At 44.2% G+C, this 21,546-nt stretch overlaps 1 protein-coding gene across 1 annotated transcript in view; it reads right to left on the reverse strand.

Annotated features, from left to right (window-relative positions):
- fhod3a (formin homology 2 domain containing 3a) overlaps positions 1–21,546 on the reverse strand; it is a 59,689-nt gene that overhangs the window by 29,250 nt on the left and 8,893 nt on the right. Inside the window, exons 3-4 of the mRNA XM_030063903.1 lie at positions 19,570–19,637; positions 246–313 (exon numbers count right to left, since the gene is read on the reverse strand). Coding sequence (XP_029919763.1) covers positions 246–313; positions 19,570–19,637 — 136 coding nt within the window. The remainder of the gene's footprint in view (positions 1–245; positions 314–19,569; positions 19,638–21,546) is intronic.

A 21,546-nucleotide genomic window follows, 5' to 3' on the forward strand; every position in this document is an offset into this window, starting at 1 on the left:
CACACACATAGACGCAGACACACACACACACACACACACACACACACACGCACACAGAGCAGTGCCACGTTGAAAGAGCTGCCTGTCATAGAAACACAAAGTGGCCACAGTAACCAATTGTACTCTGCCACTACAAACTGAACAGTAATTTTAGCTGTGTGTGTGTGTGTGTGTGTGTGTATGTGTGTGTGTGAGAGAGAGGGAGAAAGAGAGAGTGACAGAGGGGGACAGAGACAGAGTTTTACCTGAAATATTTGCTTTAGAGAGAACAGCGCCCTTCTCAAGTCACGTCCATTGGAGTTGTACAGTTTTTCTGCAAAAAGAGATAAAAAAAAGACAGTGGTGGTTACTACCAACTGTGTGTGTCCAGCATGCACACAAACTACACACACACACACACACACACACAAAATCTGACGCATGATAACAAACGATGAGTTGAGGTGCCTTACAGTCCTTGTGCATTTATTCCACTTGCACATTTTCCACCTTTCATCCACGTTCTTAGTTCATCTGTTTCTCTGTGCTGAACAGATGAAGAGCACCAGGGGCCAAAGTGTGTTGAAGTCGTGTGAGGAGCTCAAAACATGGCTATAAGTAGATCGCACCACTCACACCGCACGGCTCCGACCACCTGAGGCCGGCACTTCACCTCACACTTTCACCTTGTCCTCACCCGCAAACACAACACGTGCATGGTCTCTCTCTCTCACACACACACACACACACACACACATGCACGCACACACACACACTCTCAGTCGCTGCAGTGGTGATTAGAGCTGTATTGGAATGTTAATGAGCTGCTGGCCGGCCTTCAGCAGTGAGGTATTCAGGTCACGACACGGAAAGCACTCTGATTAGGAACCAACGGCTACAGTTTCTGCACCGCAATCATATTTGCATCAACATCTCTGTCCTTAAATACTCCTGTAATATTCTCAAAGCAGCACTCAAACAGGTCTGTAGTGCTCTGCGGTGAGTTTACAGTCATCCTATCATATGACGTGGTATTTTCTATGTTCAAGTTCAAGTAAAAGTACAAGGCCTTTACTGTTCTTAAAATAATGTGTGATCTCTCTGTGTTCCTAGGACTTACCCGTGTGTTTATGATAACGATAATATCTCATCCCCTGTAGCATCACTATATATTCTTATAGGAATTGACTGTTTATGTGTCTGTGGTCCTCGACAGTGACTTTATGAGTGATGTTTTATTTCCTATGGTATTTCTTTCATATTGCTATTTTATTTCTATAGTTGCAGCTCTATTTTTATAAGAATTTTGCTCATTCATTCAATTCAATTCATTCAATTTTGTTCATTCATTCATTCATTCATTCATTCATTCATTCATTCATTCATTCATTCATTCATTCACACACAGTGTTAATCAATCAGGTAACCAAATCCATGTTTAGCAATTGATTAACAATAATAAGGGAAACTTTTAGTAACATTCATGGAGAATTTTTTTCTTTTTGGACATGTTTTGTTGTTTCAACTATTCTGTATTGTTTTTTTGCATGTTCAAAATAAAGCCTTCATTCATTCATTCATTCATTCAGTTTAGGTTCCCGTGTTTTATGTATTTAAAACAAACAAAGAAACAAAGAAACAAAAAAACCGCAATCAGCCTTTATACCATAAAAACAAGAGAACTACCCCAAACGCAAACGAAACCAAACAAGTCCCTAGTAGGCTACATATTTTATCAAGCTATCATGTTTTTTGTTTGTTTGTTTGTTTTTTCCAAATAGTTCTGTATTACTGTACTTGTACATAATGATCAGAAGACAGAATTAATTTTCCTACGTGCTCTGCATCAAGGCTCAAAAGCATTTTTTACTGGTTGCCCATACATTTTTGTGTATGAACGGTTGTGCGTCCAACTGTGTGTCAGCGGGGAGCCTGGGAAACACCATGTGTGAATCCTGAGAGCGTGTGTGTGTGTGTGTGTGTGTGTGTGTGTGTGCTAAATCCTTCAGGCAGGCAGGAGGGGGGCTGGATGGAGTATATGGAGGTGAGAGCTGGACAGGCCAGAGGACACGCCCCCCTACGTGGGTTAGCTGGCTGCGGAGCCGGCCTGTCTGGACTTCAGTGGTAACTGTCTCTCAGCTAGGCAAGGCTAACCCAAAGTCAGGGTCAAAATCATTATCATTCCACACACAGGCTAAGAATTATAGGCCTGTCCATCTCTCCATCTGTAGGACCCTTTCTGCAAGATAAATGATTTAGAGATAAATACCAGCATCATAAAAGCCATCTGTGATAGGCTACAGTTGGCAAAGAGGTCATGTTGATGATACACTGTATTCAAGCAAATACAGTGGAATGAGGCAAACAACAAATATAATGCAAATATAAATACTAAACAGCAAAAGAAAGGAAAGGGAAGGAAAGGAGAGGAGAGGAAAAGTGGAAGAAGCACAGTGACCACAGAGTACAGGCCGGCGTCTGACAGGAGGAGAGGAGGCCAGTTGCTTTTGGATAATAAATGTGTGCAAGTAAAAAGGAGACAGAAAGTTGATACCCTTTAAGTTGGAAAAACGGGAATTTCCCTTTCTAAAAATACACTACATGTATGTCAAGACTGTGTTACTTCAGTAAAACACCGTCCCAGTACATGTTGCTCCGATTTTCTCAACCAGCATTCCAACCAACCAACCTGGCAACTTTCCAGTTCCAGGAATGGAGATCTGTAACAGGGCATCCACCTGAATGCCACTCTCATGGTCCTATTTTCACAAATGGCTTTTTTTGCTCACTATTGATGCAAGCTTTGGCTGTTTGTCACATTTGCTGTGTCATATTTAGCCGCCACCATGCTAGTTTCTCGCTGTGTCGCTGTGACAAGGCATCAGACAGATGGGACACAGTCGCTGCCTGTGGCACAGGAAAGAGTCTATCCAGTTCATTGAGTGTTTCTTTCTGTATGAGAGTGACGCTGAAACTGCCACAGGGCAAAGGTCAATCTATTTCTCTTTGGAGCACACATCCCATTTCCGAACCCCTAATCTATCAGTACCAATCACTAACTAGGGCTCAGCCAATGATTAGCCAAAATCCTGCTGTGGGCTTGCATTGAGGTCTGAGGCTGGTCAGTTGAATTTTACCGACGCTAAATGACATCAGTGAGCTGGTTGCTTACCAGCATCAGAATCCACTGACAGCTCTTGACAACAGGGCTGAGATTAAAGGAATATTTCATTCAAAAACTATACTGTATATTTTCTATCATTTACCTACGCCAAGTTGTCTTGAATGCCCAAACAAAAAACGGCTTTAATTGCATACCATTGTCTCGTTAGACATTCTCAACATAAGCAATCAATACATGATATGGAGTTTTTTGAGTGAGGTTTTCCTTAAAGGTTGTTTTCTTGAACACAGGAGAACATGCAGAACTTGTGCCATGGCTTGATCCCATGTGACTGTGTGAATGTGTGGACACGTGGTTTGGGTTTCATGAGTTTTGTGGAGCCATGTTACATCAAAACAGGGTTATAATACGATGTGTCGTTAGGCAGTATATTTTCAACAGATCACAACACGTGGAACCCGATTCTGTTGACTGTTTCTCTTGACTGACTGCAGCAGTACCTCACTGCACACACCTCAACACACGCAAACACAGCTCCTTATAACCTCGCCGGATTTTCTTATCGCATTGCACAACACGGAGAGCAGAGTGTGTGTGACAGGTGGCCCTCGACCTGCACTGGACAAAACAGAACCGACTCCAAATAGCTACAAGGGCAGATTCTGTTCTCAAACGGCCAATTCAGTTCGATTTCCTTGTCGTTGCTCTTCAGGTTTCCCAGGAAATCAAGTGGCCACTTGAAAATGAAGGGAACGCTCAGTCGGGTCCTCGGGGGCCGAGCGGCCGGTTCAGTGCATTGTCCCGTCATGTTCTCCATCAGGCCTCGAGTGGGCCTGTCAGGGTAACCTTTACCAAAGAGACTGCCGTGCCACAGGAGCATGTCAAAAGCACTGATAAGGCTCAAATACTTGGCAATACATTCTGGTGTGGAGTTGGCACCAGTGATGCAGCTGTGTGAAACAATGGGGAATTACAAGCACCATCATAAGGGGTCAATATGAGGAGAAAAACCACCAACATAAACTGTTATTGAATTTCATTATCAGAATAGTGTTGATTTATGTTTATTTTTTTCATTTTATTGTACCTGCAGTGTCTTACACAGCATGTTTGTATTTCTAGAGAGGTGAGCTGGATTTGTATTGTGCACACAGCCCTTTGTGTGAGCTAACGCTGATGTGAGAAACAGATACTCTGCTATACACACACATCATGCGATTGATACATTGGCCTAGTTGGAGACAGCCGATGTACAGTATGCCACGTGCTGTCGGGGCACATTTCATATGCCAGGGACAGATTCCATGAGAGCCGACAGGAAGGTGCTAGCAACGGGCGCTCAGCAGCATCTGCTAAAGTAGCACTTCTGTACAACATGCGCTACACTGCACGCGCCCGGAGGGATGAATCACAGGGAGAGGAGAGATGAGGCTATTTTTGTGTGTTGCATTCACATTAACTTGTCAAACAGGCAAAAAAAAATCACACCTTTTTACATTCTTTGGCAGGTCACACCGCGCAAAACTCCTTTTTAACGAGCCATTTAATGTAACACCGAGTCTTAAGATCATATTTTTCTTGAGTGAAGCAGCACAATCTGCCAGCGCGGTGAGGTAATTTCACTTGTTTCCAGTGCAACCATCTGTTACCTTCTTGATATTGAGCTAATTTGCCTTATTCTGCCGTTTTTCAAGATATGGACACTTCTTTGGTTTAAAGAAAAGAAGACTCAAAGTCTCAATAATAGGCTAAATGATGTGATAAATGGAGTGCAGTGCAGTGTTAGTAGGAACCAGTGCCAACATTAATATTGTCATGGCAATACCCCATAATTGCCTCATATTGGCTTAACAATGTCTTGTCAACTTAATTAGCCTCCTGCTCCAGTGTAAATACACTATAACGCTCACAAATAATCAATGGGCCCTTTTCCCATTGGCGCTAATGGCTCCAGCTGTCTTAACACTGCCTCTCTGGAGTGATGGCGGATTCAACCGGGAAATAAATCAACAAATCACTCTGACCTTCGACCTCTGGGCCTAACGGTTTGGAGGAACACAAACAGGCACAACGCCGCCTCAGTGCCTGCATCCCTGACGAGGGAGACTGAAATAACAGCGAAACGCAAACTAGGAAAGTAACACATCTTAATATGATACCGTCCACTGTGTCCGAGAAACAGAGGAGTAGCAGTGGGAGCAAGCGAATGCGGAGCAAAGAAAAATGGCAGATGGATGGCGCTGACATGATGGAGGGATGATTTGTCTGTCCACGTGTCCTTTCCCGGTCATTCTCTTTTTCCTGGCCCCAGGTTTTATTGTTGTCACAAGAAAGGCTGGAATACTCGCTGGGACGTGTCGATGTGGCTTGTGTGTTTGTGTATGTGTTTGCGTAGAGCGTGTGTGTGTGTGTGTGAGTGTGTGCGTGCGTGTGTGTGTATGTGAGGCCATGTATAAGCCAGTGCCTGTGTTCGCTGAGTGCAGACAGATGGATGAAGGAAAAGGCAGGCTTCCATTTATAGGTTGCTTAGAGTTTTACTGTTTTGTTTTGGAGGACTCACAGTTCTTCGTGTCCACACTGTTTTACCATGACCTCACATGCACTGCAAAATATGTCCATCTTAACAAGTCATTTAGTCTAATATTGGGTCTGAAAGTCTTATTTTTCTTAAAGCAAGGGGAAAATTCTGCTGATGGGGTGATGTAATTCCCCGGTTTTCCAATGCCGTTTCAGGAATTTTTCTAGAGACAAATGTCAGTATCTTGAACAAAGGCAATACCAGGCAAATCACTGCCCTAGTACCAAGAAAACCTAATTCAACAACATTTTGCAATGCCATGTTTTTTCTCATTCCTTCATTTAAGAAAAAAATGCTTTTAACAATTACTATTTGACTACATGATTTGGTAAGATGGGTATTTTTTACAGTGTGCACCAAAGAAAGATATATGGCAAAATGCAGGCAGAGAGAGTCACTGACATGCGTGCCCCCCCCAAAACACACACACACACACACGTACACACGCACACACGTGCTCGCATGTACATCATTTACCCAATGAAAATATACTGCCATTTAAAATTTATTACTCATGCCATCTGTTTTTCAGTTCACACCATGAGTGAAACAAAAATCATGGCACCATAAGCCCTTATGATATTACACAGCTTCACAAAACTCGCAAAATCTACAACACATGTCTATATGCACTCCCAGTTGACACCTCGATAATTCCAGAGCCTTTTCCCGGTGTGTGCCGAGCTCACGCTATAATTAGAGCTTTATCTGGTGGAGTGAGATGGACACTGGAGTCCAGTTACTGGCTGAGCTCGTGTTGCACTCGCACTGGATTCATCATATCATCAGTGCCACAAGTGTGAGCCTGCACATGAAGCGACAAAAAAATCATATCTACACTTCTTAAATCAGCAATATATCATCAGTGTCTTAGGACAGGCTTCTAGCAATGCCTACACTGTAAAAAAAATTATCAAATGTAAAATGTAAAAAAAAAAAATGTCCATTTTAAGACATTTAGCTTCAGTTTTAAAGCAAGGCGAAAAACCACAACAATGAGATCATACAATTCCACTTGTTTCCAATGCAATTTCATTTAAGGAATTCCCATTCCCATTTTATCTCACTGATAATTGTTATTATTATTATTATTATTATTATTATTATTAGTATCATTATTTGTTTTAGCAAAAGCAAGATTTGAAGACTCAATAGCAGCTTTGATCTGTTGAGAGGGATATTTTTGCAGGGTATATGTTAACTAACTCATGTGCATTTGCATAATGCTTTGTGTAGAAGATAAAGTGCAATAGAACAACCGCTGCATGCATACACGCCAATGCACATACACATGCACGCGCCTGGGCATGGGCATGTGCGTACATGTGTGTGTGGGTGTCCTCTGCAGTGATATGGGGATTCCCCCAATGCCAAGGCTGTCTGCTAAGTCGCTCAGAAGTGGTCAGCTCCCTCCTTCTCCTCCTGCCCTAATGAGATTAGTGCTGTGACCCTTCAGCTTTGACTAATCCCTGGACATTACTGGACCATCTCCACACAGAAAAACACACACAGGCCAGCTCAGGCTAACACTAGGCCTAATCCACAGCCATTATGCTCAGAACTGCGCTGCGTTTTATCACAATGCCATGTGCACCGCACCAAGCGCATGATCAAAACCAGTGCCTGACTGAAAGAACTGGAGCCTGACTCTGCAGAGCTGCTCTTAGCACGCCGACAAAAAGAAAAAAGCATCTAGCACCATTACTAAGGTTAATCCATGACCGGAGCGAACAGTACAGGCTGCCAGCCAAGCAGGAGGTGAGCTAGTGAGAGGAACAGCAGTGTAAAGGTGGGAGTCTACATGTTCAAAAAGATACCATACAAGCCATGAAAATGTTCCTTAAGTAATGTATGACCTTTCAGTGATCAGTGAGAAAAGCCAAAACTTTACACACACTCGAACAACACCCATCCCCTTGAATTAAGAGTGACGCAATCAATAAAGGCGAGTTTTCACAAAAGAGATGAGTAGGCTAGTCAACTGGAGCAGAGATCCAACAAGAAGAGGCAATATGTCGCCATGCTAAATACTGTACTATTATTCTGTACTATTACTTTGATAACTACTGTTCCTACTACTACTAATAATAATGATGATAATGGTAGCAATGCTGTTTTTTCTCTTTTTTCATCCTGTTTTAAACAAGGTTTTTCATTTATCCCTTGTAGCGCTGAGCAGTTGCAAAGTCAATAGGTGTGTGTGTAAGTGCGTGTGTGTGCGTGTGTGTGTGTGTGTGTGTGTGTTCCAAACCAGAGCACCTGGCACCCGGCAAAGAAAATACACACGTGCACAAGATGTATTTGAGTAAATCGAAACACATTCATGTTAAACTAGAGGTTCACCGCACAACAAGTCAAAATACATACAGCTGAGGAAGTGTGTCTTCCTCAGCTGTATGTATTTTGACTTGGGAGCGGGAGGGTGGGGGGGTGATTTCACTGTGCCACATTTTGACGTCAGAGGATGTTTTCACATAAACACAGACTAAGGTCAACCAAGGGTAATATTTTTAAGGATGGTACCACTGTCTGTGGGTCGGGGTGAGGGGGGGTGTGAATCGTTTCAGAGTGATACAGCTGGTGGTCCTGCATTTAAACGCAGTTCTAACCGCTGACTCGTGTATCTGGAGGATTTCGTTGCACCCCTGAAAAAAGCCCCCTCCCGGCTGTCTGGGCCAATCAGTCACTTCGCTTTCAGTGGGGATCTAAAATAAAGAGGTGAGGGGAGGAGGGGGCTGTCACGGCACGCTACAGAGCTTGAATTAATCCCAGAGAGTCTTTCCCTCTCTGCACTGGTATAAAGCTAAAGATAGAGGGCTGGGTTGGGTATCAAACATACTGTAAGACCCCCAGATACTGCATGGGTTCACTCTCGGCTCAGGTCATGCGGTGCATGGTGTGTGGACAAAAAAGAATCAAGAACCAAAAGTGAGGACAAAAAGAAGACAAAAAATAGACCTCAAATGACTTGTTGTGCATGTTAGTGAATGTATTATTGCATTCACACCATATTGTCATAACCATAAATACAACTTTCGAACTTGGAAAAAACATTCATGTATCTCTTCATAAAGTCCTGTGCATTTACTCTCATTAATCAAGCTATCAGTGACACTTGCTGGAGGCTGATTGGTGTTATAACACTTATGAATTATTATCTGAATTATCTCATATTCCCTGTTGCTTTATCCCTCCTGGCATTTTACAACATACAGCAAGCAGGTTTATATGTGGATGCTTTGACTTTCATTAAAATTACCACCATTTCGGGTGGTTGCAGTCAGGTGAGTTGCTCCTGTAAGCAAATTCAGCTGAACATCATGCTCTGTGTCAAATTATTGCTTTCTTTCATAAGTGGCCACGTAATAAGTGTCATTTTTGCACAGAAAAAAAAGAAAAACAAATCTGAGTGGATGATCATTTGTGTGCACCAGAGGTGTTCGAGGTCATGTTCAAGGTCATTATGAAAGCTTGCCTTCAGTTCCTTCAGATCTCTCTGTTTTACATCAGTATTTCGATGTATGTGCAGATGGTTCCGCGCTGGGATTTGTGCTTGCGTCTTGCATGCACAAATCTATGGCACATCATGTCCATATCTCTGCAGTTAGTGAATAAATACTCTAGCAGCTATATTGTGGACAATAATGCACAATTTCAGTCCCATGTCAGCTGAGTGAAAAGGACAAGCTGGCAGACAGAGGAGAGCGAAGGCCACAGCGCTGAGGACAACACGGCTATTTTGCGGCTGTCTATTTTCTGTCTGTTGGTCTTGGCCCTGGCACACAATATGAGTACTGCAGGCTGCTGATGGTACAGATGACGATAGAGGACCTCTGAACACTGTGTGTGTGTGTGTGTGTGTGTGAGAGAGAGAGAGAGAGAGGGAGAGAGGGAGAGAGGGGGAGGGCAAGAGAGAGACCTCCAGGGTTTGACTGTGGGCTGCATGAGGTTTAAAGAATGGAGACAAACCTAGACAGAGCTTACACTGGGCTCAACAAAGGCACACACACAACCACATACACAACCACACAGATCCACACATGCATGCACACACACACAAATACAAGTACAAATACAGGCATAAATGCAAACACAAAGTTGCAGTAAATGAAAGCAAGTTTGCACATGACACCTATTAATCCTCTCTCATGAACACAAATATAAACAACTATATTTCATAGTTTATACACTAACACACACATACACACACACACTCATAATGTACACTCAGGACTATGACCTTTCTAGTAAATGTCATATGTTCAGGGAGGAAATTTAGTGACACACATTTAAACACGCACACACGCACACACACAGAAATAGTCACCCACAACATAAACAAAAACAAACCAAGCTTTTCTCAGAGGCCCAGCGATGACAGGCCTAAGCCCGACAGGTTTAGCTACAGTATTACTCTACATTCACGCACACAAATACACACACACACACACACACACACACACACACACGCACGCATGCACAGTCATTGTACTGTACGAGACAGTGACACGTTGCTACACACTCTCAATCATTATCAAATTACCAACTAAAAGCAAATGAAAATGAGAGTTTTGTAGTTATATCAAAGGGTTTGAATCCTGTGGGTGTTGAATCACACTTTGGGTTCGAAGGTGGGAAAGAGGTTTCATTCTGTTGATTGAAATGAGGACTTTTAAAACTCAGCTGACAAAAAACTCTGATGAACAATTTGATGTCTCACACTGACTCACTGATAAACTATGTACTTGTATAATTTTGCCAGCTGAGTCTAAATGATCAGTTTTGCATAAGGCACCTTTAAAAGTCATTTTCTTGTAAAGCCCTGTGCTTGCTTTTGCAAAGAGGATATTGCTGCTTGCTCCGGTGGCAGACACTGTAAAATGCAGTGCAGAGGCTATCAGTGACAGTCATTTTTTTTGTTTTTTTTTTGTCCGTGTTAATTATACCAGTATTTCAGGATTAACATGGTAATGGTTTGTTTACACCTTCAAATTCCTTTCATGTTACTTTAGCCAAACTGAGGCATGTAGCTGGCGTCGCTTCACACAGTCGCTCTGTAATTGCGTTGTTTGCATGAAAGTTCATTCTTTAAGTGTGAGCTGTTTTCCCTCGCAGCGCGCAGCCATACGCACAGCCGTCTGCGGAGAATACAGCGTGTTCACAGCCGCATCCAAGTCTGCACGTGTGAAACAAGCGACCACTGTTCTCCCTCGCTCTCCGCCGGTCTCTCTCATTCATTCTTTCTCTCTCTCTCTCTCTCACCCCCCCCCCTCTCACTTCTCATGCTTCGTCTCACTGTTTATCCGCCTGTTTATGTCACTGTGAATTCACGGGCCCCGGCAGCTCATGTGCGGCGGCAGCGCATGTCAGAAATAAGACCAAGAAAATGAGGGACATGCAGAGGAGAGACAGAGTGGCACAGAGACATATAAATAGAGAAAGGGAGAGGGGGAAAAAAAGAGTAAGAGAGAGCACAGGAGAGAGAAAAAACAAACAGAAAGGGAGAGGAAGACAAACAGAGAGAGAAAGAGTGAGAGAAAGACACTGTAGACACAGAAACTACAGCAGCCCAAGAGAGTAAACAGGGAGGATATTGGAGGATATTCGCTGCTTGTTGAGTGGATTAGCTGGGTGAAATCTCGCTCTGACTCATACCACACTTGCCTGTTATTATCCTCCTCCCTCGTCTCTCTGTCTGTCCGACCGTGCGCGCGTGTGTGTGTGTGTGTGTGTTGTCTCTAAAGGACCCATGACAAATGACTGTAACGGGGTTAGTAAGACCATAGGTGGATATATTTAAGGAAAGAGGTTAGACCATGTCAGTTCCGCTGTGAAGCTTCCACCTGTTGCTGCTGGGGTGTGTGTGCGTGTGTGTGTGCGTGTGTATGCAGGGCCGCAGTGTGTTTTGCTCATGCCCAGGGCAAGATGATCTCCACCCCCCACCCCTCTTCCCCCAGCATATTATTTAAAAGTTAGAGGGCACCTAACTTGACCCAAGGCCCGGGATAACTGACCTGGTGTTCCCCCCCGTCAGCAGCCCGGTGTGTGTGTGTGTGTGTGTGTGTGTGTGTAAGAGCAAGAGAGAGAGAGAGAGAGAAAGAGAGACAAGGGCAGTAGTATTAAAAACAACAACACTAAAGAACCAATAGGACTGTGACACATTATTTCATATTACATTACTTACTAGGACAAAAACAGTGATTCTGAGTGATCAACAATATTCTGTCACTGTCACACATTCCAGTGAAAAAATAACAGTGATTTGTAACTGTTTTAAAACTTTTTTCAAGCAAATACAGCTTCTTTTGTTCATTTCTTTCTTTAATTCTCCTTAGTTCAATGTCCCGTCGTTCTCTCTCTAATTCTCAAGTATTCACACCTTCTTTGCTACTGAACCCCCCCCCCCCTCCCCCTGGTGTGTCTAAATGCACTCAGCAGATCTGCAGCAGAATGTCATTTTGTTTCTGCAGTAGCCTGGACTGCAAGGAACAGCCCTGACTGCATCAGTGCCAGGAGGAAATCCTCTCCCTCTCACCTGTTTTAAGAAAAACAGAAAGAATATCGGTGGCTATTACACCTTCCAGAAGTGTTCACACGATTTTCTCTCATATTCTCCTGTCATCTCTCCTCTCTGCTCCTCTTCTTTCACCTCCTCTCCTCTCCTCTCCTCTCCTCTCAGTACTACAGGAGGAGGATGACATAACTTGTGGAGCTCCTGGCCAAGTGCTGCTCTGTCTGGCAGGTGCATTTCCTCCTCGCTTTGTTTTTCCCTTGTGTTTCCCTCTCTAAATGATTTACCATTTCCCTGGAAATCGTTCCTCTCCCCAGCTCTCTCCACACATCCCCTAAAACCATTATCCCTTAACCCCATGGCTGAATCTGATGCCAAGCCCAGCAGACTCTCCAGTGCATTCTGGATGTTTAGCGTTTGGTAACTGTAATGTTTTATTGCATTATGTAATCTTCTCAAATGATTAAAACAGGCCATCCAGAGGTTTGTGCATGCACACTCGGGTGCATACATGTACACATATACATGAACAAGCAGGGGCAAACCCACAGACGTGTACACACACATGAAGTGTCATATTTCTTGCTTTCTTCCAGTAAGTGCAGTGAAGCGCGGGAGAGCAAACCCCAAACAGCAGCATGTTGTGCCAGGGCAGAGCAGTTGGGTTGCTCATGTTTGTCAGCATAACAGGAGCCCAGGGAAAACCCTGCCACATCCACAGAGCGCACAACACCGTAGCGCGCAGACAGCACTCACCACACCGCAGCAAATAGAGTGACAATGGAGCGCACAGCTCCTCCGTGCAATCGGGTTACAAAGCCAAACCATAAAAGCCATAAACAACCAGATACTATTCTTACCGCATATTTTGATGGGATTATGCAGCCTGAAAGCACAACTGTAGTATAAGTAGTGCAATGTGCATTGTTTGTGTTGCCGTCTGCTTATAGCTTCCTGGCAGAGATGGTTTTGATTGTCTGTCCCTGTCTATTCATATCTTCCCTTCCCCAAAGTTAAAAAAAAAAAAAAAAAAAAAAACACCCACACATGTCGCCATTGCAGAGGTCCCACTTAAATTCATGCAATAATTAACTAAGCTGATGAATGGCAGGACAGACAATTTGAAGACAGCTCCTGCAGCTGGAGAGGAGGATGGATGCATGATGCGGGCCCGGTGCGATGGCTCCCGCTGTAAAACTATTCCACCACTTCCAGCGCTCCACACCTCCATCCCTTATGCCTCATCATCCCATCTCCCCATCTCCCTCAGCAGTAACTAAGGCATGACTCATGTGGGTGCAATGCTGTCAGTTGCTCCTTGGGGCTTCAGCTGCCGGTGAGGGTAGAGGGGAAACTATTTGAGGGATTTTCTCATCCCCGCTTCCTTTCTCTCGGTGAAAGAGGGATGAAAAGAGAAGAGGGTGCCTTGTGTACTGAATGCATAACGGCTGATTTCATGTAATGAGTTAGTGGAACCAAAATAAGGCCACAGAGGCATAACCATCAACAAACACGTGCAAGCACGGGCATACAGGCACATCCACAAGGTATCAGGGCCGAGCATCAATAAAACAGAGTGAGTGACAGGTCTAAACCCGTCTGCGTGTGTTTGTGAAGAGCAGGCAAACAATTCATGGCAAGATATACTTGCACACACACACACACACACACACAGCAGGATCACTGGCCTCTACAGCTTGAGCTAATGTCACAGGTGTTTAACAGAACACACACTCGTATATGTGGACCTGCGCAGCAAATATAGATTTACAAAGCAGAGAGGGCACGCTGGGAAAAGAAAAATATGCGGACAGGTTAGAGAAGGAATGAGGGGAGGAATTGGGAGATGCGGAACCAGCTGGGCACGAGAAATGTAAAATAACAGAGGATGAAGGTGGAAAGGAGGTCAGGTGGAGCATGCTTGCTCGGTGCAGCATATTCGATAGAAGGCAGTGTGTGGACTTTTACAGCTGCACACTTCAGAGCTGTCCTTATACCCCCCACCTTCCCCATTACCAAGCATTATCTCCCTGTCACACCATGCCATTACCAGACCTTATCTCCTACTGCGGAGGGACATAAACACACTAAATCGCTGTTCCAGCCAGCTGCAGTCATCTCTTTCTGCAAGTTCCCAAGGTCAGACCACTGTCAGGACCACTGGAGCCTCGATGGTAAAGCGAGGACTGCATTTTCTTCATCCACTAGCTGCAATCAACCAGCCCTGTAATCCGCTGTTTTTCCACACTTATCCACGCTGATGTAAAGGTGAGACGTATGAAAGTAGGTTAAGAAGTGAAAATAGGGTTAAATAAAGGGAGAGGGCAGGCAAAAAATGTGTGGACAGGCGTAACGTGGGAACCGTTAATCCTCTGCTGAGAGAGGAAATTAGGGATAAGTAGGCAAAAAGAGAGAGAGAGAGAGAGAGAAAGAGAGAGAGAGAGAGACGCAACACAAACTTTGACTCAGTTTTCGACACCCTGCTAATTTGTTATGCAACAGCACGACCGGCACGAATCAAAGCAAGTCAGCCTACCTTCACCTCAACCTCCCGACCCCTTACGATGCTGCGGGGGGTCGTTAGAGACAGATAATTGGGGCGCAAAAATCCAACCGTATAGAAGCCAAATAAAAAAAAGGAGGGGGCTGAATTCCTGAGCTAAGTGGCGAGGGTTTGAACCGGCTCCAAACACATGCGAGGTCTTTTGTTCCGTGCTCCGGCTCTTTGTTTCACCTGCTGCAGCACTCATTACAGGGAGCTTTACCTGTCACATAGCATCCTCCGTTTATATTTGATGACTTACACTGCGTTTAATTACAGTAGGTTCTTTCTCATCCGCAGATCTTGGGAACTGAGGCGGCTTGGGGAAAATGAAGGCTTGGGCTGGGAAAACGTCCCGGACTTCATTGTTCGGATCATGTAAAACTGCAACAGTAAAAGCAGCACACAGCATGCTAATGTTTACCAACCCGGCCAGCCTGCGATGTTTTGTACCAAAGGGACAAAAGAAGTAAAGAAAAAAAAATTGTATCAGTGAGACTTGCTTTCTCTGGTCAGGACTCTCATTTTTGGGGTCTAAAATTTTATTGACATGGATGTTTCAGCACATTGCACACTGAGGATGCTGTCGAAATGTCCATGCCAGTAAAATGTTAAGAGCCCACAAATGAGGGTGCTTTCCACTAAAGCCATAGGCTGACCTTTGACCCTTTTTTAAGGATTCAGCATCCATTAAAAAGCATTATTCCCTTTTGGAATCGAGCCCGTTTGAGCTGTTTGCTGCTTTTGGCCGCAATTTAACATGAAAGTCTTCCCTATAGAGCCGATTTAAGCTGTCACGTAAGGAAAGACAAACTTTGGTGTCAGTTCCCTTTAACCCTGTTCAGTGTGCCTTGTCCTCTTTCTTCTTCTTCCTCTTGCCCATCTGCCTTTGTTCCCCCCCTGGTGCATCCTCCCTCTCGCAGCAACGGCTCATGGAGTCTCAGTGCTGGTGCCACCTTCCTCACAAGTTTCTGTGCTGTCAACACTTTCCAAAGATAACACCTACAGTCGCACCACCTCTCTCACCCCGGCAGCTAAGGGCTGCAACAAGTCGGCTGCAACAGAGGGGGGCTAAAATTAACCAGTCTGACTCAACTGCAGGCCACAGGATCAACAGAGAGAAGGGGCGGAAATGGGAAGGGAAGGGGGCAAACACATAGAGACAACCGGGCTGCAAAAATGGCTGTATATGACTAAAGGGAGAAGGAGCAGAGGAAAGAAATTGGTGAGAAAAAAAAAAAAGCTCAAAAGATGATAGGCCTGAGCCAAACCTTGTCTAAATTAAGACTAAAACTGAGTACAGTCTGTGTGCAGGCAGGACTTTTTCCATCTGTTTGCTTTAATTCACCCGCAAAAATGAGAAATTCCTGCAAAACTGACTGCAATCTCCCAGGGCGTCAGGTGCTGAGTGCTGACAAGGACTGGATCATTAAAGTGCCACCAAGGTCTCTGCAGTGCAAACTCACAGCCTGGAAGGTAATGCTTACACCAGCAGACAAAGTCTCTGCTTTGCTGACCATGCCAATATATCCTTATAAAAAAAAAAAAAAAGAAAAGAAAAGAAAAGAAAAACTCATTAGCTCTCTCTCTCTCTCTCACACACACACACACACAGACACACATGAATCACAGAGCATCCTTAATCCCAAACTGGCAAGCACACGTATAATTTGATCTTTCCGTTAGTAGCGATGCCAGCTTGGGATTGTGTAACGCTGGTGAAAGTTGTGTTTCTCATACAGTTATTTTTTCACCCATATGAGCTTGAGAGGAGTTCAGTGAATGAATAGACGGGGGATCTCCCTAACCTTTGACCTCATATCAAACAGCCCTTGATCCATGACAATCACAGCTGACGGCTGATTAGGCTGGCCAACGCTAGATTAAAAAAATCTGAGGAAGTGATCCTTTATGGCGTTTTAATCACAAAAATCAAATGTTTAATGAGTCATTATCAGTAATCCATACGCAATCAATTCACTCCCAAAAAACTGGAAGCCCAGAATGGGGATATGTTGACCAAAGATGAACGAATGACCAAAGACACATCATTTTACAAGCAATCCGATGCCTCTAAATCCTTGATTGTACCAGACTTCTCATTTAGAGTTTATGCTGACCGCTGCTCAGCCGATTTTAAGGTCAAGGCCCCGGGCAGATTAAAGAGCACTGAACTGAGTAGAGCAGTGAAACAATAGTGAGGGAGGGGGGAAGGCAGTGGTCAGTCGATCTGAATGGATCATGCTAACTCGCTCGATCTGTCTGATTACATGTCTGTTTAATGCTGTGGAATTACAGCCGCCGCTCCAGCACATGAATTCCGGTCGGTATTTGGTCGCTGCCCAACATCTGTGCCACGCTGAGTGAAATCTGGATTGCGGTCAATGTAATGAGCAAACTCGATCTTCAAGCCAAAATTAAAGTTTCACTCTTGCCCTTCAAAATGAAAAGCATCTCATATGGTGATGATGCAGCCCTTTTTACAAATAAGATGTTCTGGTTCTAATAAGAAGTTGCTTTTTAATTTATGGTGAAAGAGGTATGCAAATATAGCTTGGTACTGGTTTTCTTCTAACAGAGACAAACTGTGGGTATCCTTCCTACAAGCCTGTGTGTGTGTGTGTGTGTGTGTGTGTTGTGCATGAGTGCATGAGCGTGATAGGGGGATTTAGCTTAAACTCCCACCTACTCCAATCACTCAGAGTCATTTGAGGCAGGCGCAAGAAATGTGGAGTGAACGAGATGTGTTCATCCATGCATGCATGCTTGCCCCTGTGTGCATGTGTGTGTGTGTGTGTGTGTGTGTGTGCAGCAGGTGGCTGCACGGCTGCAGACTCAGGCCTCTCATCCACTTAAGAGCAGGGCTCATCTATTTCAGATGCTCCCTGGACTTTATTGAGCTCCCACTTTAGAGAAGATAGGGAACCAGATCTATTGGTATTTTATTATCTTGCTTCTTTTACAAAGGCTGGGAAACATGCAGCTGATGTTTATAGATTACTTCCCTAATACGGGAAAAGGGGAACTTCTATCTACATTCCAAAAAAATAACAATCTATTTTTGAGTCTTCAAAATATTTTGCTTCTTAATCTGCCAGTGGGATGAGATCTTGCTAGTTTCCAGTACATCGACTTGTTTGAAGGCATTTCTTGAATCAAATGTCATTTTCTGGACACCATTTGAGTCATCTGATTTATTTTTTGTTTGTTTTAAACTGTTAATGAACGGAAAATGTGGAGTTACCTCACCTCATTGGTAGACGTGTTTCACTTCTTTTAACAAAAGCAATGCACATTTGTGTGCATGCATTTTTTTTTTCAGTATTTAACAAGCTAAGCCCCGCCTCCAGTGACCCTTCACCCCTCTCTGATGCTCCCAGCCAATCCCAGGCACTGATTTTGGCATCCAGAATTAGCACTACTATCGCTGAAGAATGTTGACCATGCAGACATGACATGGAGGAATAGTGAGAAACCTCCACGGGCTCAACCAGAAGAGAGAGAGAGAGAGAGTGAGACAGGGAACGAGAAATGGTGGCAGAGAGGCTGAAGTGCCCAGAGATGATCATGAGAAAGGGCATTTATTTAAATTAAAAAAAAACAAAAAAACAAGTGACATACAGTAGGCATAAACCGATTAAAAGGAGTTAGAAGATATGCATACATTTTTGGAAGCCTGTCCCTCTGACCAACTACCCTGTGATGAGAAAGTGATGACAACATAGATACCAAAATCATTCATGTGTGGCCGGCAGATCATCAGACACTTGTGCTCCATGCTCACACTTCAGCGTGCTCTGTGGTGAGTGGTAAAAGGCAAAAATGAGAACTGTAATGCAACTCTAAAGCAAACTGGGAATTTCATTTTTATTACATTTAAAAAAAAAAAAAAAAAAAAAAACTAAATTACATACATGCATACATATTTGGTCAGATTTGGTGCGAGGTGCTGCTTTGCATATCATTAACACCAGCTCCACCGGTCGCTTGAGTATTTTATTTTCAAAAATCAGTTGAAACGGTTGTTTCACATGAACAATATTGACTAAGAGATTTGCTGAAAAAAATGTTTTCATGGTTATATTGATAATCAAAAGAATATAAATGATGGTATTAAGGAACATAAATTGTGGTAACAGCAACATGTTGGCTCTGTCTTGCTCAACCAACTGAAGCAAGTCAAACGTTGAGCTCCATCTCTTACCACTCCCTCTCTCCCTTCTGGATCCTTCCCTCCGCTTTCACTACTTTTCACTACTTCCTCTCTTTCTTCTGTCTCCCTCCCACTCTCTGTGATACTCCGCCCCTCCCCCCTCCTCCTCCCTGCCCCTTCACTGTACACTGAGGAGTTGAGGGCATCACACTGTGAACGCTTCACCAGCCCCGATGGGAAAAACCCAAGCACACAGTGCACCGACACCGTGCTTACACACTCCACTCGCTTCATAGCCAGCCACACACACACACACACACACACACACAGAGCTTCCCTTCACTTTCCTCTGTCTCAAATCATGTAACAGCTCCCACTGCGCAAGCTTAATGCAATTAATCACAAGAATTCCCAGTCCCACATGAGAGGTGCCGCTGTGCTGAATGGGCAGAAACCTTCCATACCAGTCAAACCAGTTGCCTGCTGATGCCTCTCAGGTCCCAAGCCTCAGAGTGGGAGGTCCCAGGTCTCAGTCCCACACGTGCATCGTACACATGTAAAGCCCCTGGACAGCAATTCTAATGTATAGTACACCATGTACTCGGGCTTCCTGATGTGTGTATGTGGGTCCAGGGAGAAATGCATGTTAAACACATACATAAACATGTCATACTGCACTCACCAATGCAGGCATGTACACGGACGGTCAGCTGGGTCCGTAAAATAACACTGTGCTTCTTTCCTCTGGACCTGGGGAGAGGTGGGAGGGAGAGAGTTTGTGTTGATTAAATGTGTGATGAAATAAGCAGTAAACAGTTTTTTGGCAAACAAGATGTGATTGTTGCCACGTTATCATGTTTTGTTTACGTGTCCTGAAAGTCTATCACTGCAAAAAGTGTCAGGTAGTTCGGCTGAGATGGTTTCATTTCAGTGTCATGGCATTCCAGAGCTGGAAACAAGTGTAGTATCTCTTGGGGATGAAGATGTTAAGAATTTTGTTGTTTTTTTTTTTTCAGGACAGTGGCCCTGCAGGCATGTTGGGAAGAGGAAAACACTGAGTAGTCAGTCAAATGACGGCCTGCACTGGGCCTGTACCCTCATACTGATACACATCTGAGCCTGGAAGACAGCAGAACCACAGGAGCAGACACAACACACACACATATGCACACAAACACCTTCACATACCATTCTACAAACGTGCACACACGCACGCACACACACACATACATGCAGCACATATTTCCAATAAGAAAACAAAGTGAACCCACGCAAACATTAAACAAATGCATGATGGTTTTTTGACCACAAAAATGAAGTCACCGAACCTCTGTTTAATTTGCAGAAGGAACACACAAATAATTAGACTTAATGACTTTGTACTTCCTTCTATCTAATTCTGTGCATCGCTGTGAGCAATGCATTTACGGCAAAGTGTTGGCATGCTACTGGATGCTCAGTCTGAAGGCCCTCACTCTTGTAACCTTAGCTGTTATCAAGTGACCCTAAAGCGGCTAATCAGTGACTTCCATCGCTGACATGCTGATAACATCCCATCCAAGCAGAGAAAGCGCTGCCCTGATAACACACAATGATGGAATACACTCGCCTTGCATAGCATGCATTCGGGGATAAGACTCGCTCAGACACCCAAACAAGAGAGCAGCTGGCTTCCTATTACTGTGTTTTGCTGCGTTATCAGCACTGCTAGGAAATAGAGCACAATGTTAACACGTGTTGTTGAGATGCGGATGAAACTGTTTTTCTCCCACATTCATTTTTTCCTGCCATTTGAGTGATAAGCAAGCGCATGTCGCTGACAGTCAAACCAGGTCGCCGAGAAAGAGCAGTTATCCAATTCAGTACAATGGAAAATGAAAATTTGTGAATCAGAGTGAGATTTAAGATCACTAAATGCTAACAAGCCAGCAAATGTGTTGCACGGTTGTGAAGTCAAAAAGACAAAACAATGGCTAACATTAGCTGAGCTGCAGGTGCACCTTTCTGCACTTCAAATACACTGAAGTGAGCTTTTCAGGTGAAAACCTTCCTTTTAGTAATGTTTATTTCCTAGGTTGGGAAGAAACAACATTGTTTCCAAAGCAACAGGAAAGATAAGGAAAGCCGTGGTGGCGGAAGAAGTGACAAGAGCAGAACAGCGGCGGTACCTGAAGGCAGTCGCTCGGGGACGTCAAGGAGCCTGAATGGCGTGGTTGGGTGAACATATGGAAGATCCTACAAGTCAAACTCAGCTGTCTAATCCGAGCAACCTATGACACCGTGCCCCTAAAATCTCCACCAATGGTTTGGCAGCGACAACAGCACCCCCTTTTGCAAGATCAGCAATGCAATTCAGCACTTACTGTCTGGCTGCAAGGTGGCACTAGTCTGGTACACGTAGTGCCACACCCACGTTCTGGAGAAGGTGGCTGAAATTTTGGAAAACTGCAGGGCGGAAGCAAAAAGCAACTCATTCATGGGTAATGACAGACCCCTCCACTATGTCAGAGCCGGTGGGAACGTCAAGACCAGCATGAGAGCAGCGGGCATACTCCTCCACCCAGGTATGCCATGGAGCATAAGAGTGGACCTTGCTCAATAGCTGGAGTTCCCCGCCATCACTGCAACATCTCTCCGTCCAGACATAATGATGTGGTCC

This window comes from Myripristis murdjan, chromosome 11, assembly GCF_902150065.1.
Source record: "Myripristis murdjan chromosome 11, fMyrMur1.1, whole genome shotgun sequence".
NCBI classification, from domain to species: Eukaryota; Metazoa; Chordata; class Actinopteri; order Holocentriformes; family Holocentridae; genus Myripristis; species Myripristis murdjan.